The 13,395-nt window shown below is 48.8% G+C and overlaps 1 protein-coding gene across 1 annotated transcript; it reads right to left on the bottom strand.

Moving 5' to 3' along the window:
• Window positions 1–9,327: 9,327 nt before the first annotated feature.
• On the bottom strand, window positions 9,328–13,024 carry IZUMO1R (IZUMO1 receptor, JUNO). Its single transcript, XM_070062758.1, has 5 exons — window positions 12,732–13,024; window positions 11,499–11,645; window positions 10,600–10,788; window positions 10,031–10,166; window positions 9,328–9,924 (listed from the first exon to the last, which is right to left on the bottom strand). Exons 1-5 carry the CDS (start codon window positions 12,810–12,812, stop codon window positions 9,656–9,658), a joined length of 822 nt encoding a protein of 273 aa, XP_069918859.1. The 5' UTR covers window positions 12,813–13,024; the 3' UTR covers window positions 9,328–9,655.
• Between the last annotated feature and the right edge of the window lie 371 nt (window positions 13,025–13,395).

Raw genomic sequence — 13,395 nt, 5'->3', positions numbered from 1 at the left:
TTTCTGGTATAAACATTTGCTTTTATAAATTTTCCCTCTATGTACTTAATACTTTAGCAAAATCTCATTAATTTTTAAAATTTATTTGAGAGGGAGAGAGGGTGAGTGAGAGATTGTGGTTTCATCTGCTTGTTCACTCTCCAAATGTCCACAGTGGCCTCTGGCTGGGACTGAAACAGGGAGCTGGGCACTCAGCACAGATCTCCCACTGCAGACATGAGAATCCAATCACTTGGGCCAGCACTGCTGCTTTTCAGACACTGCAAGGGCAGCAAGCTGGATTCAGGAGTCAGCCAGGAATCAAACCAGGCACTCTAATGTGGGATGCAGGCATATTAACCACTAGGCCAAATGCCTGCCCCTCATGAATTTTTTACATATCTTGTTTATATTTTTACTCAGTATAAAGTAATATCACATTTCCTTCTGATTTTCTCTTTGAGAAATTATTTAAAAGCACATTGTATGGTTTTCAAATATTTGAGATTTTTTGGGTGCGTTTTTTTTTAACTATTGATTTTCAGTTTAATTTTCCCGCAGCCTAAGAATAAGCCTGGCAGAACTGGAAACTCTGTAAATATATTGAGACTTGTCTTATTTGCCAAAATATAGTATGCATTGATATTCTATGTGTACTTGAAAAGAACATGTATTATTCTATTATTAGAATATTCTGGGGCCGGCGCCGCGGCTCACTAGGCTAATCCTCCACCTTGCGGCGCCGGCACACCGGGTTCTAGTCCCGGTCGGGGCGCCGGATTCTGTCCCAGCTGCCCCTCTTCCAGGCCAGCTCTCCGCTATGGCCAGGGAGTGCAGTGGAGGATGGCCCAAGTGCTTGGGCCCTGCACCTGCGTGGGAGACCAGGAGAAGCACCTGGCTCCTGGCTTCGGATCAGCGCGGTGCGCCGGCCGCGGCGCGCTGGCTGTGGTGGCCATTGGAGGGTGAACCAATGGCAAAGGAAGACCTTTCTCTCTGTCTCTCTCTCTCTCACTGTCCACTCTGCCTGTCAAAAAAAAAAAAGAATATTCTGGGCCGGCGCCGCGGCTTACTAGGCTAATCCTCCGCCTAGTGGCGCCGGCACACCGGATTCTAGTCCCGGTTGGGGCGCCGGATTCTGTCCCGGTTGCCCCTCTTCCAGGCCAGCTCTCTGCTGTGGCCAGGGAAGGCAGTGGAGGATGGCCCAAGTGCTTGGGCCCTGCACCCCAGGGGAGACCAGGAAAAGCACCTGGCACCTGGCTCCTGGCTCCTGGCTCCTGGCTCCTGCCATCGGATCAGCGCGGTGCGCCGGCCGCAGCGCGCTGGCCGCGGCGGCCATTGGAGGGTGAACCAACGGCAAAAGGAAGACCTTTCTCTCTGTCTCTCTCTCTCACTGTCCACTCTGCCTGTCAAAAAATAAAAAAATAAAATAAAAAATAAAAAAAGAATATTCTAAAAATGTCAATTGGGTCGAGGTAATTGATTGAGTTGTTCAAATCTTCTATATCCTGATTTTCTATTAACATGTAGTATTAATTTTTGAGGTGCAGGCAGACATTACTGACTAAGGTTATGAACTTTTTAAAAAAGATTTTATTTATTTATTTGAAAGGCAGTATTACAGAAAGAGAGGGAGAAACACAGAGAGAGATCTTCCATCTGCTGGCTCACTCCCCGCAATGGCTGGGGCTGGACTAGGCTGAAGCTAGGAGCCAGAAGCTTCTTCCTGGTCTCTCATGTAGGTGCGGGGGCCTAAAGCCCTGGGCTATCCTCTGCTGCTCTCCCAGGCACATTAATAGGGAGCTGGATGGGAAGTGGACCAGCCAGGACAGGAGCCAGAGTGCACATGAGATGCTGGCCCTGCAGGTGGAGGCACGATTGGCCACCATAGCACCGGCCCCAAATTATGGATTTTTTCTCTCTCCATTTAGTTCTATCAGATTTTGCTTCATGCGTTTTGAAGCTATGCTACTTGGTGTAAAAGCAGTTAGGGTTTTAGTTCCTCTAATGAATTAACCTCCTGTCACTGTGAAATGATCTTTGTCTCTTAAAACTCTTTGCTTTGAAATCTATTTGGTCTGATATTCATATAGTGAATCCTGCTTTGAGTTAGTGTTAAAATGATGTGTCTTTTTTTATTCTTATATTTTTAATCTATTTTTGTATTAAAGTGTATTTTTTACAGGCAGCATATATGGGTTAATAACTAGTTGATATTATATCTCTTAATGGTGAAATGCATGTATTATTTAAAGTCTTAATGAGGCCATTTTGATGTCCTTGAAGGGTGGGGGAATGGGAACACCTTGACTTATGTCCACAAAGGATAAAGTAAACTTCATGATTGTGAAAATTAGCCTCTCTTTCTGGCTCTTGGTTCTTGTCCATGATCTGGCTTCCTGGGGCTCTTTGCTAAGGCACATATTACACCCTAGGGAAAAATTGCTCCTTCTTCTCGACATATGCATTTGGGAGTAATCAGAGCCTGGTAAATACTGGGTTCTTCCTATGTGAAGCAGTCACAGAGCCTGAGTGCATCAGCTTCACAATCAATGACTGTTCTAGGATCAGGGGCCATAGCCTTCGCCTCCATAGAGGCAGAGCTTGGAAAAGGCCCAGAAAGGCAGAGCTCAAAGGCGGCTGACATTTTTTTTTTTGGCTAGTGGTACAGCTTTTAGCTGCTCTATTGATAAAATGTCCTGACCTTAAAAATAACTCTCTCTGTTTTTTTGAATCACCCCAGAATGGATTTTGATCCTCTGGAAAGTTTAGACTTGGCATATGGCTGAGGACAGAAAAGCTGCCTATGATATGAGCTTGGAAATCTGACCATGAGGAGCAGCTGTCCAGGCTTCACACTGCGGCCAGAATGGTCACACTGGCCCAGAAAGCTGGGCTCTTACCTCCCAGCTGGTGGCAAAGCCTTACTGTTAACTGGATCAATGGCTTATATTTAAAGCACTTTAATTCTGCGATCACTTGTTAACGTTATCTCTCTTCCTTTATTTCAAGGGAGGCAGTATCCCACCTCTGCGGATCTTTGCTTGACCCTGGGTCACCTGCCTACCTTGAACTTGTCCCCTCAGTAATTACGTCCTCTTTTAACTTCCTCTCCACCAGCAAATTCCATTTTTCCTACCAAAATGCTCCCGGAAGCTCAAAATATTTCCCCAAGCTACCTACCCCTTTAACGTATCCATCTCATCTAAATTAGCCACCTCCAGAAGCCCCTCATTCCCTCATGTGTTTCTTCTCTTAAGGACTGTCTTATATTTTTAGCTCTTTTAATTTTTATTGCTTATATTTTACATTATATTTTATATTTTATGTCAGTTACAATATAAGTTCTATAAGGTCAGGAATCATGTTTCCTTATTCATTATTGTATCTAGTAGAAGCAAAGGAAAACCACTCAACAGAGAATAAGAAGTGACTTACCCAGATCTTGCAAGGGCATCAGCCACAATCAGTTGATTTTGTCAGAGACTCGAGGGCAGGGAGAGCAGTGGAGAAGTGGAATAAAGGGAAGGCTGCAGTCTGAATGCAGACTGTTGGCAGGGGAAGCTGGAGACGGGCTGAGGAAGCAGAGCATTGATCAAATTGTTTGTAGTTGGCTTTCCCCAGTTGGTCCTAGGTTGAAGACCAGAGCCACAGATTCAGAGTCTGGCAGTTGCTGGTCAGTTCATTGCCATTTGGGAGTAATTGTTACACAATTTACTCTTTGGTTTCCTGGTCTCATTCTGGGGATTGTAGGTTGGTCCCCTAGGCTGGTTTATACAGGTTGGTGGGGTGGTTTCCCAGTCCTGTTTTATGTGTAGGCTGGCCATTTTTTTTTTTTTGTATACTCAGTCTTTCAAAATGCTTGAACAGCCTAGCATAAGTAATTATTCAGGATAACTGACATGTGGATGGCAACTCAGAATTTGACATTATCCCTCTGAGATACAAAATTCTTTTTCCTCCCTGTACTTGGCATCTACTTCCCTGTCTCTTGAATGTCTCCATTTCCTGTGTCACCTCCTCATTAGTGGTAAGTTTAGAGCAAGGCTCTCCATAATCTTTTTTTTTTCCTTAGAGAACTCAACTGCCTCCTTGGCTCCAAATAATGCTTCCAGGAAAGTGAATCCATGATTCTTATCTCTAGCCTGGACCTCTCTCTTGGGTTGCAGCTCTACTGGTTGAGAGATGTCTCCATGGCAACACCCCAACCGCATCTCAAAGCCCATCAGCAGCCTCTTGTCCCTAGGACATTCACTGTCTTCCTCCAGATGTCTATTTGGTTCATTTGTGACAAAAATATTGTGAAAAGTGGTTTCTGACCTTATGAAAGAATAAATCTAAGGACAGATGCAAGCAGAACAGAGGGAGGGAGAAGAGGAGAAATGAAAAATGGAGAGTGATGGTGTTAGGGGGAAGAGCTGACTTTGGAGTACAAGAAGAGACTGGATGCACAAGGGCTGGAGCTGGTTGATTCCCTAAGTGCCCATAAGAGCTGATGCTGGGCCAGGCTGAAGCCAGGAGCCTAGAGACCCTAATTCAGTTTGGGACCCAACTACTTAAGCCATCACTACTGCTACCCAGAGTACACATTAGCAGGAAGCTGAAATCAGGAGTGGAGCCAGGAGTCAAACACAAGTATTCCCATATGGGATCAGGGTATCCATCCCAAGACATGGCTTACCCCTAAGGCCCAATGCCCACTCCTCTAATTTTTATAGGTTCCATCTTCCTAATAGTTCCTGAGTCTTCCCCTGTCTCATCTGATGTCTCTACCATAGCTTGGCTTCATACCTCCTAGAAAGATACTCACAATTAGGTTGTCAAAACTTGCATTTCTGATTTCATTTCTCTCTGCAGATCCATTCTACACATTGCCTTCAGTATCCTTATCTTCTACTTGACTCTCTTTACACAACAACTGGATCTTCAGTAAATCTGCAGTTGCTAGTTACGGAGGGTGAAATGAATACCTGGGATCCCAAAATGATGGTTTATTTCAAAGTGTTCCTTTACCAAGAACAAGTGAAGGAAACTGGCAAATAAGAGGTTAACAAATATTTAAAAGATTTAACTACTTATTTGAAAGGCAGAGTGAGAGAGAGAGAGAGGGAGAGAGAGTATTTCATCTATCGGTTCACTCCCCAAATGTCTCTGGGGCCAGGCTGAAGCCAGGAACTCCATCCTGGTTTCCCATGTGTGTGTCAGAGCCCAAGCACTCAGGCCATCTTCTGCTGCTTCCCAGGTACATTAGCAGGGAGCTGGGTGGGAAGTGAAACTGGAGCAGCTGGGATTCGAACAGCTCTCCTTTGTGATGCTGGTGTTGCAGGTGGAAGCATAACCTGCTGTGCCATGACTCTGGCCCCTCAACAAATATTTAGAGGATAAAAAGCCTGTGAAAGCACAAAGGGAACAGGGGTGGCCACAGAGAGTAGAAGAGGTAGCTGCAACAGAAGAAGGGGTAATTCACTAGCAGAACCTCTGAGGGGCTGTGGACTCAGGAGGGGGCAGATGAGAGAGAGAGAGAGAGAGAGAGAAACTGTCTCTATATCCTCTCCCTACTACCCATCCCCTACCTAAATTAGAGTTCAGACAATCCAAATTTAACCCCCAGGGTGTTGGGGACCTTGGATGGGATCGCCTCTGAAATACTAAACAAAATTCTGGATAATGCTAAAGTGTCATAGGTGGGTGTTACGATTCCTGAGAAAATATCCTCATTCTTGCAAATGAGGGCCCATACCCTAATGTAGCCCTTTTCCAACTCAGTCTTGAGTGATGAACAATGGCAAGACCCTATATAGCAACAGAACTCTAACTAATACAGTCATAGTCCATAAGTCAGCCTACTATCTATGACTCAGATCTGTGGACAGTCAGGACTTCTATCTCTAGCAACTTTATCTATAGCCCAGGAAATCAAATAACCCCTCTAACAATCAGCCCCAAATAGCTAGGACTTGATTAATAACTGTTAGATCCTCCAATTTTATCTAATTTAGGACCAACTAGAGAAAGCCAAATACACACCCTTAGCAGTCCCTTAGGAGCCTTGCTTCCAGTGAGCTCACCTCCAGCTTCCCCTGCCAACGGCTCCCATTCAGAGCACATCTGAAGCCTTCCCTTTTTCTACTTGACAGATTTCCCACTGCTCTGCCTGCCTTTGAGTCAAACACGAGTGATGGTGGTCGTCTCCCTTGCAGGCTCTGAGTGAATAGGCTTTGCTCATTCTCCTTCGGTGGTCTTCAAAGGTTGAAGCAAAGTCTTGCAGCCAACAAACCCACTCCCTACACCCAGACTTTCTCCTTTTCAGGGAAAATGACTGACACACACATTCATGGCTGTGGACAAAACTCACACAAGTTCATGGAAAAATCCACCCAGCCCCTCATTCTTAAATACAGCCAGCCAGCCAAAGTCACTAGACTCAGAGAAAAACAGAACATGCAGCAGAAGATCAACAGAACAGACTGACCTTGGAGAAAACACATCATTCAGAGACTAGAAATTGACTAAAAAAATTTTTTTAAAATTAGATCGTCAGTGATATTTCAGAAGATATTACATCCATAAAACCAAAAACAGCAGGCTGTGAAAAACATGGGAAGAAAATAAAAATCTCCTGGAAATTAAAAGTAGATTGCCAAAATTAAAAAGATTGGAAGATTAAATTGAGGAATTAACAGCAAGCAAAAAGGCAGGAAAGTGAAGCCACCTCTGGTAACTTTTCTTGTAGCTAAATCCAGAAATGTTTAGAAGGGGTGCCTCTAGGTGGGAGCCCTGGAATCTAGGGCTGGGCTGGCTGGTGCTCTGTTGTTTTGGATCAGAAGTCCTTTGACCTGTGTATTTTAGTCTCGTGCTTGGGTCCTTCAGATCCAAACACATAATCCAACCACAAATCTGACAGCTCCACTCCATGGCCGAAAACCCATCATTTCTCTCAAACACATCAAGATTACACTCAGTCTCTTTCCTGACAATGACTTATAGCCATTCTGCCCCTTTTCTCCTCACCCCCACTTCTGCTTTAGTTCCACTCAACTACCTACGAGGCTGCTCAGTGTAGGCTTTGGAGTTGGGGCTATGGGGCACACTTAGCTGGCTTCAAATCTACTTATGCTTGTCACCTAATATGAAAAAAGGGGTAGGAAAATTGTCAAGTTTCTTATGAGGATCAAATGAGCTCACATATTGTGTGCTTCACAGAGTCCCTGGGCATCCAGTAATAGTAATAGGTAGCAGTTATTAGGGATCCCACAACCAGCCAATTTTAACCCTACTTGGGATACTTTATTTGAAAACAGAAAGAGAGGGAGGAGGAGGGGAGAGAGAGATCTTCTACCTGCTGGTTCATTCTCCAGCTGCTCATCACAACTGCTGGGAGCTGAGCCACACCAAAGCCAGAAGCTTGGAATTTAATCAAGGTCTCCCGTGCAGGTGGCAGGGACCCGTGTATTTAAGCCTCCCCGGGTGTGCATTTGCAGGAGGCTGGATCTGGAGTGGAGCCAGGATGGGATGCAGGCATCTCAAGCAGCATCCTAACTGCCAGGCCAATGCCCACCCCTCATCTTCTATATCTATGCCTAAAACCACTGGAAAGACATCATTAAACCACTTTTCTACCAAGCATACACCCTCAGACGCTTTATTCAGTCCTTAATTCTTAAGAGATTTTACCTACAGTATTTTTGAAGGCACAGTTGGTTAAGAGCCATGGAAGTTCCTGCTTCCTGTGGGTCGTACTTTGGAACCTCAGCTGGTTTGTGACTAGGGTTTCCTTCCTGTTCTCAGTGGGTCTTGAGCCTCACCCTTTGTGAGGCCTTCTCAGGACCTGATCTCTCTCTCACACACACAGCTTTGTTCCCCCTGCTGCTGTCTGTCTTCAACCCAGACCCTGAGCACCACACTTGGAAGGACTGTTTGCTTTACTTTTGTGCCTGGAGCGCCTGCCTGTGACACGGTAGTGAATGAGCATATGCCAGGCAGGTGAAGAATGGAGGCCGAGTTTCACTGTTGAGCAGGGCTTGCTAGTGAAGTGACACCTTGACAGTAGGGACTCCATTGTGGAGAACCTGAGACTCCATTCTGGGAAGGTGCCCCCCACACCATGAGACTCTGGTCTGAAATTATGATCTAAAACAGTTGAATAATAGCAGTCCACTACATCACACTTGGCAGAGCATAGAAACCCCCTAGCATGATCACTCAAGCTTGGAAGTGGATAGGCTGCACCTGGGTTAATGAAAAATGTAATTTGTTTATGTCCTACTTATGATTAAAACCAATACCTGGATTAATGTCAAGATTAAAATTAAGATTATAATGGTATTGTCAAATAATTGATACTAATTTCATATAGGTTTTAGGTCAGCTTGACCTAAAATATAGTAACCATGTATTCTCCCGATTTTGCAGTTTTTGCCTTTATAAACCCTATTACTTTGGGCTTTGGGGTCGAGGTTCTTTAGGGCATGAGCCGGCTCCCCAGCAAATTTTATCAATGTGTAGTGCTCCTTTGTTTACACTTGCTCAGGTACAACACTAGGACCTGATAAGAGCACACAATTGTTAACAAAGCCGAAGAACTTGAGCACAGTCATGCTTGCCCTCTTTGCCAAAAGGGAACGTCACAGGAAGGCACTCTGATGCGGGAAGCTGTCCGGCTTTAGGCTCCAGGAGGTTCCGAGAGGGCAGGTCGGCTGCCTGTCCCACAACGAGGACTCCGCCACTTCTCCAGTTTAGCTCTCATACTTCTGTCTCATGGCACTGCCTCGGAAGACAACTGAATCCTGAAGCAAGAAACTGACTTTGCCTTTTCTTCATTTTTTGTAATGCATTAAGTCATCTGGCTCAAACACCTCATCACTCTCAGCAGAGAGAGAGAGAGGAGAGGGAAAGAGAGAGAGAGAGAGAGAGAGAGAGAGAGAGAGAGAGAGAGAGAGAAAGATATTCTTCCATGAAGGTCAAAGGACTGGCCTAAAGTAACACAGAGAAGTGGCAAGGCCAGATTAAACTGTTTCCAAATTCCAGCCCAGCGAGTTGTGACTCTAGGGTAAGAGGTAGGGGTTAAAGAGGAAAGGCAAACCTGAAAGAGGGCGAGATATATGCCTCAATTTTGGAATCCAACAGATGATGGATGCCCTATCCCTGGGTCTCTTGTGCAGTGCATCACTTATTGAAGAAAAAGAGGCAGTGTTGAAATGAGTCCCATGAGAGAGGTGCTGCTGGCTGAGTGGCAGATATTGGGAAGTTCATTATTCTCAGGCACCACCTAACTTGGAGACTTCAGTGCCACAGGTCCACTGACTCCCTCTGCCTGTTGGGTTCCTGTCCACGGAACTAAGACACAGCGGATGACACCCAGGAGAGGCGATTGCTGTTTTATTAGGGAGATCACAGGACAGGAGGCCAGGGCTCTCACCACCACCTTTGAAATGGGAGGAGGAGGGCGTGTATTGGCTAAGAAGGGCCTTGAGTCCTTCACAGCTCCCATCCCCCAGGGCAGGAGAGGGTGGGTCTCCTTGGCATTCCCTGCCTCCAGCTGTCTCCCAGGCCAATCAGGGCAGGGGGTCTCAGAACCAACCACCAGGGCTCGGGCCCCAGCCACTGCCTCTTCAGGAAAGGGCCTGAGGAAGGAGGTGGCCACAGCCTGGCCCATCGCTGGTGGGAGAGGGCAGCGCTGTTAGGGGAGGAACGGCAGGAACAGAGAGAAGCCCACAAGGGTGGAGGGGAGCTTCCAGGCTGGGGCAGGGCTGGCGAAGAGGCGGGCCACAGCCACATTGGGGTTGCCCTGTGCAGGCTCGAACCACTTCTGAAGACACCGTCCACTGCCCTGGTGCTCTGGGCTTGCCTTGAAGGTGTTGTTCCAAATCTTCTCACACAGGTCAGCTGGGGTGGGGAAGTAGTGGGGGAACGGGCGGCAGGGGGCCTCTGCAGGGCAGCGGTTCCTCCCTGTGGGGGAATTGAGGGCGGATAACTTCTCCCTGGCTCCTCTCACCCCTCAGACCCCCATTCTCTGCCCTGGGGGAACACAGGGAATCTTGCACCTGCCACTCACCCCGACTCCAGTCCCAGCCGCCATGCCAGTTGGATTTGCAAGTGTATGACGTGCGGCAGTCTTCCCACCACTGCTCACAGTCCTCGTGGCACAGTGGCACGTCCATAGCTCGCTGCTCTGGCCCACTGGGGTCCACCTGGGTGGGGCACAGTGAGACAAGAAGGTTAATCACAACCATGGAAGACTACTCATGGCTGCATGTTACACAGGCCAGGTACCATCTGAATATCATCTTATAGTCGCCAAGTATTATTTTGCAAAAAGATATGAGGTTAAGTGGCTAAGTAGTTTGCTCCCCGCTATTCAGCTAATAGATACAGAGGATAGGATTCAAACTCAGGCCCATATAATTCCCCAGAGCCTCCCTCAGTGACAGTCCCTCATCCTTCTGGCCAGCTTCCCCCATGCAGTTCCCCAGGACTGCAGGTGGCTTCCTCTCCATCCCTGCTCTTGTCCACAATGGGGATAGAGTTTCCTGTTTCTATAAGCACCCTGGAGACATCAACATAAGATCAGAGAGAAGCTCGGGCTCTTAGGGTATTGCACAGATCTGTCTCCCATCTACCCACTGGCTGGATCCATGGCCCCAGGTTTGGGGAGCACTCGTAGAAGCAGATGGCTTGGATGAAGTGCCTATGACAGTCTGGGGTCAACAATCCGCAGTGAACGAAGCTGAAGTTGTAGAGCGGGGACACATCCAGGTGAGCTTCCCAGCTCGTAGTGGGTGTGCAGCAGGCGTTGTCCTTCCAGGGCTCGCACTGAGGGTAAGGAAGAAGTAGAAGGCATGGGGAGGAAGAGGCTGGGGTTGGTAAATGTCTAAGGCAGAAGGTAGCAAAGGACAAGCATCCCTTAGGAGAAGACCCGGCAAGTGGGCTGCCATTGGACAAGCAGTGTCCTGTAGAGAATGAATCCTGGCAATCTGTCCATCTTTCCCCACAGGGTAGCAGGTGCGCACACTGCCCTCTCTGCCAGGGGCTGCTGCGATCCTCTATGGACACAGCTCCTAGGAGGTGGAGGAGGCCTTTGGGAGAAGGCAGGTAGGGAGAGGAACCTCAGAGGAAACTGAGGTTGCCTGGGGTGGGAGGGACTCAGACTTAAGTGGCCAGGCCAGGTCCTGAAAGTGCCTTTAGGAGCTGGGGGAGGGGCCCCTTAACTCATATGTTTCTCATGGCCTGATGGTAGGAAAGCTGGTTTGAATCTGTGCTCAACCAGCTACGGGCCTCTGAGATCACCATTCAAATCCCTCTTCCAGCCACCACAGCAACTCAGAGATGGGAGACTTATGACCTCACTCAACTCTTAAGGTCTCAAAGTGGCATAGTCTCCATTCGGTTGGCTTTGCTCAATTCCCAACCCAAGAAATCAGATGATCAGGATTGATGGGGACCAGAGACTACCTCAGCATCGGTGTCCCTTCCCTGACCCTTCAAAGAAGCACCCACTGCCACCCCTCTGGTCCCTACCGTACCTCTACATAGAGCTCATCTTCTGGGCCCGGCTCCCTCTTGTGGTGTTTGGCATTCATGCAGACATTGAGCAGCTTGTCCCCTGTTCCCGTGGGCAGGACCGTCCACAATCCTAGCAGGAGCCACCACCACCGCTGCATGACAGAGCTCTGCTGTGGAGAGAGACCCATGCAGCTCAGGCAATGGGGTGGACGCCCCTGCCCACCCCCCTTCTCCACCATAGCAGGTGCTGCAGAGGGAGCACGGGCTCTGAGGCTCCCACAGTGGTGTCTACACCCCGGCTGGTACCCAAGTGTTCTGTCAGGGGTACATCATGGGCTATCAGAGCAGGTGAACGATGATTAGGTACCTGACACCCCCACCTCCAGCCACTGGATTAATGCAGAGACTGATACAGGGAGGGAGCAAGCGACCAGCTCTTAGGAGAGGGCCAGGGGAGGATGGTTCCAGTCTTCCCTGGGGGAATGGTTCCTAGCTCTTCTCCCCTGGGAAAGAAATAGCCCGACTCAGTGACACATGGGCTGGGAACTCAGAGCTTTGACTCTAGCCTGAGAACTGCCCCACCCCGCTGTGCTGGCTGAGGAACTGAACAAATACTCAGTCCCCAGATTCTCCTTGGGACCAGAGAGCACGGTGGGGCCTGGGAGTGTGGCCAAGGCCATTCTTACCTGGCCAAGTGCCCAGCCTAACTTCATAGAACGGTAGCTCTATTTCTGCCAGCCTCAACCCATCTCAAACCTGTGGCCGTGGTGACCTCTCAGAGTCAGGGGTGAGGGGCCCTCCATGTGCCAAACCCAACCCTTGGCACAGCCATGGGGAGGGTGGCTTCCCCCTGGGTGTTGGTTGAGCACTAGATTCCAAGCCTGGCCTGGGTAGTACTGAAAGCAGGGGGAGTGGAATGAGACCCCTCTCCCTCCAGAAAAAGGCAAAGGAGTACTCTGTCTCATGCTCCCAAGCCTTTAGGAAACAGGGTTCTTGGCCCTCACCAGGCAGGAGCCCAAGGCCTGAAAGGGGGCTTGCCTGGACCCATCCCAGTGAAGCCAAAATCTCATGAGCTCACCCGAGTTTAGAGCCACACACATCCTGGGACTGGAGACCTCATCTGAGCCCACCCTCGAGTCTGCCCCTAAGACAATTTCAAGCCTGAATGTGGCCACTGCATATTTTAAAGCAATAGGCGTGTTGGGGGAAATGAGGAAAGATCCTGTCCCACCAGTATGCATGGTCATACTCACTTTCAAAGCAGGGGCCTGCAGAAACTCCCTGCCGGACCAGAGACTGGCAGCGAGGCCCCAGGCACGGCACGGTCCACCCATTTATCACCCAATCCTGCTTATACGAGGCGCAGGTGTGGGTGCAGGTGCAGCGCTCAGGTGGCTGCAGTTAAGCCACGCCTGTCTTCCTCATTCCGCACGCCCCCCCATGGGTTCTCAGAGACTTGGCTTCTGCAGGAACACAGGGTCCTCACAGTAGGTGAGATCCGGGCTCCTGCATGAGCCACTGAGCTTTGCTCTCCGCTCTGCAGCTCAGCAGCTGGCGAAAATTCCCCAAGACACTTGGCAGGCAGACTCTCCAGTTTCCATGAGCAAAAGGGAGTTGTTACAACAGGATTTGCGGGAAAAAGAGACCCCAGGGGAAGTTCATGAGAGGACTTGGCGGGATCCCTGGCGCAGAGTAAGTCTTGGGGGTTTTTACTCTTGTTCTCTTAGTTGTAACCCTTTTACCCTCTGTGGTTTGGGGAGTTGAGTTTCCTGCTGGAGAGCAGGAGGCAGGGCTGAAGTGTGGCTGTGGGAGTTCCACGCGTGCCCACAGCCTCCCCACAACCCACAGGATGGCCTCGCTCAGCACCCGGGGCCGCGCTCCTGGGAGACAGTCTGGGCGTCGCGTTCACCAGGATGT

Source organism: Oryctolagus cuniculus, chromosome 1 (genome assembly GCF_964237555.1).
Source record: "Oryctolagus cuniculus chromosome 1, mOryCun1.1, whole genome shotgun sequence".
Taxonomy (NCBI): Eukaryota; Metazoa; Chordata; class Mammalia; order Lagomorpha; family Leporidae; genus Oryctolagus; species Oryctolagus cuniculus.
This window is presented reverse-complemented; position numbering and strand designations above follow the sequence as displayed.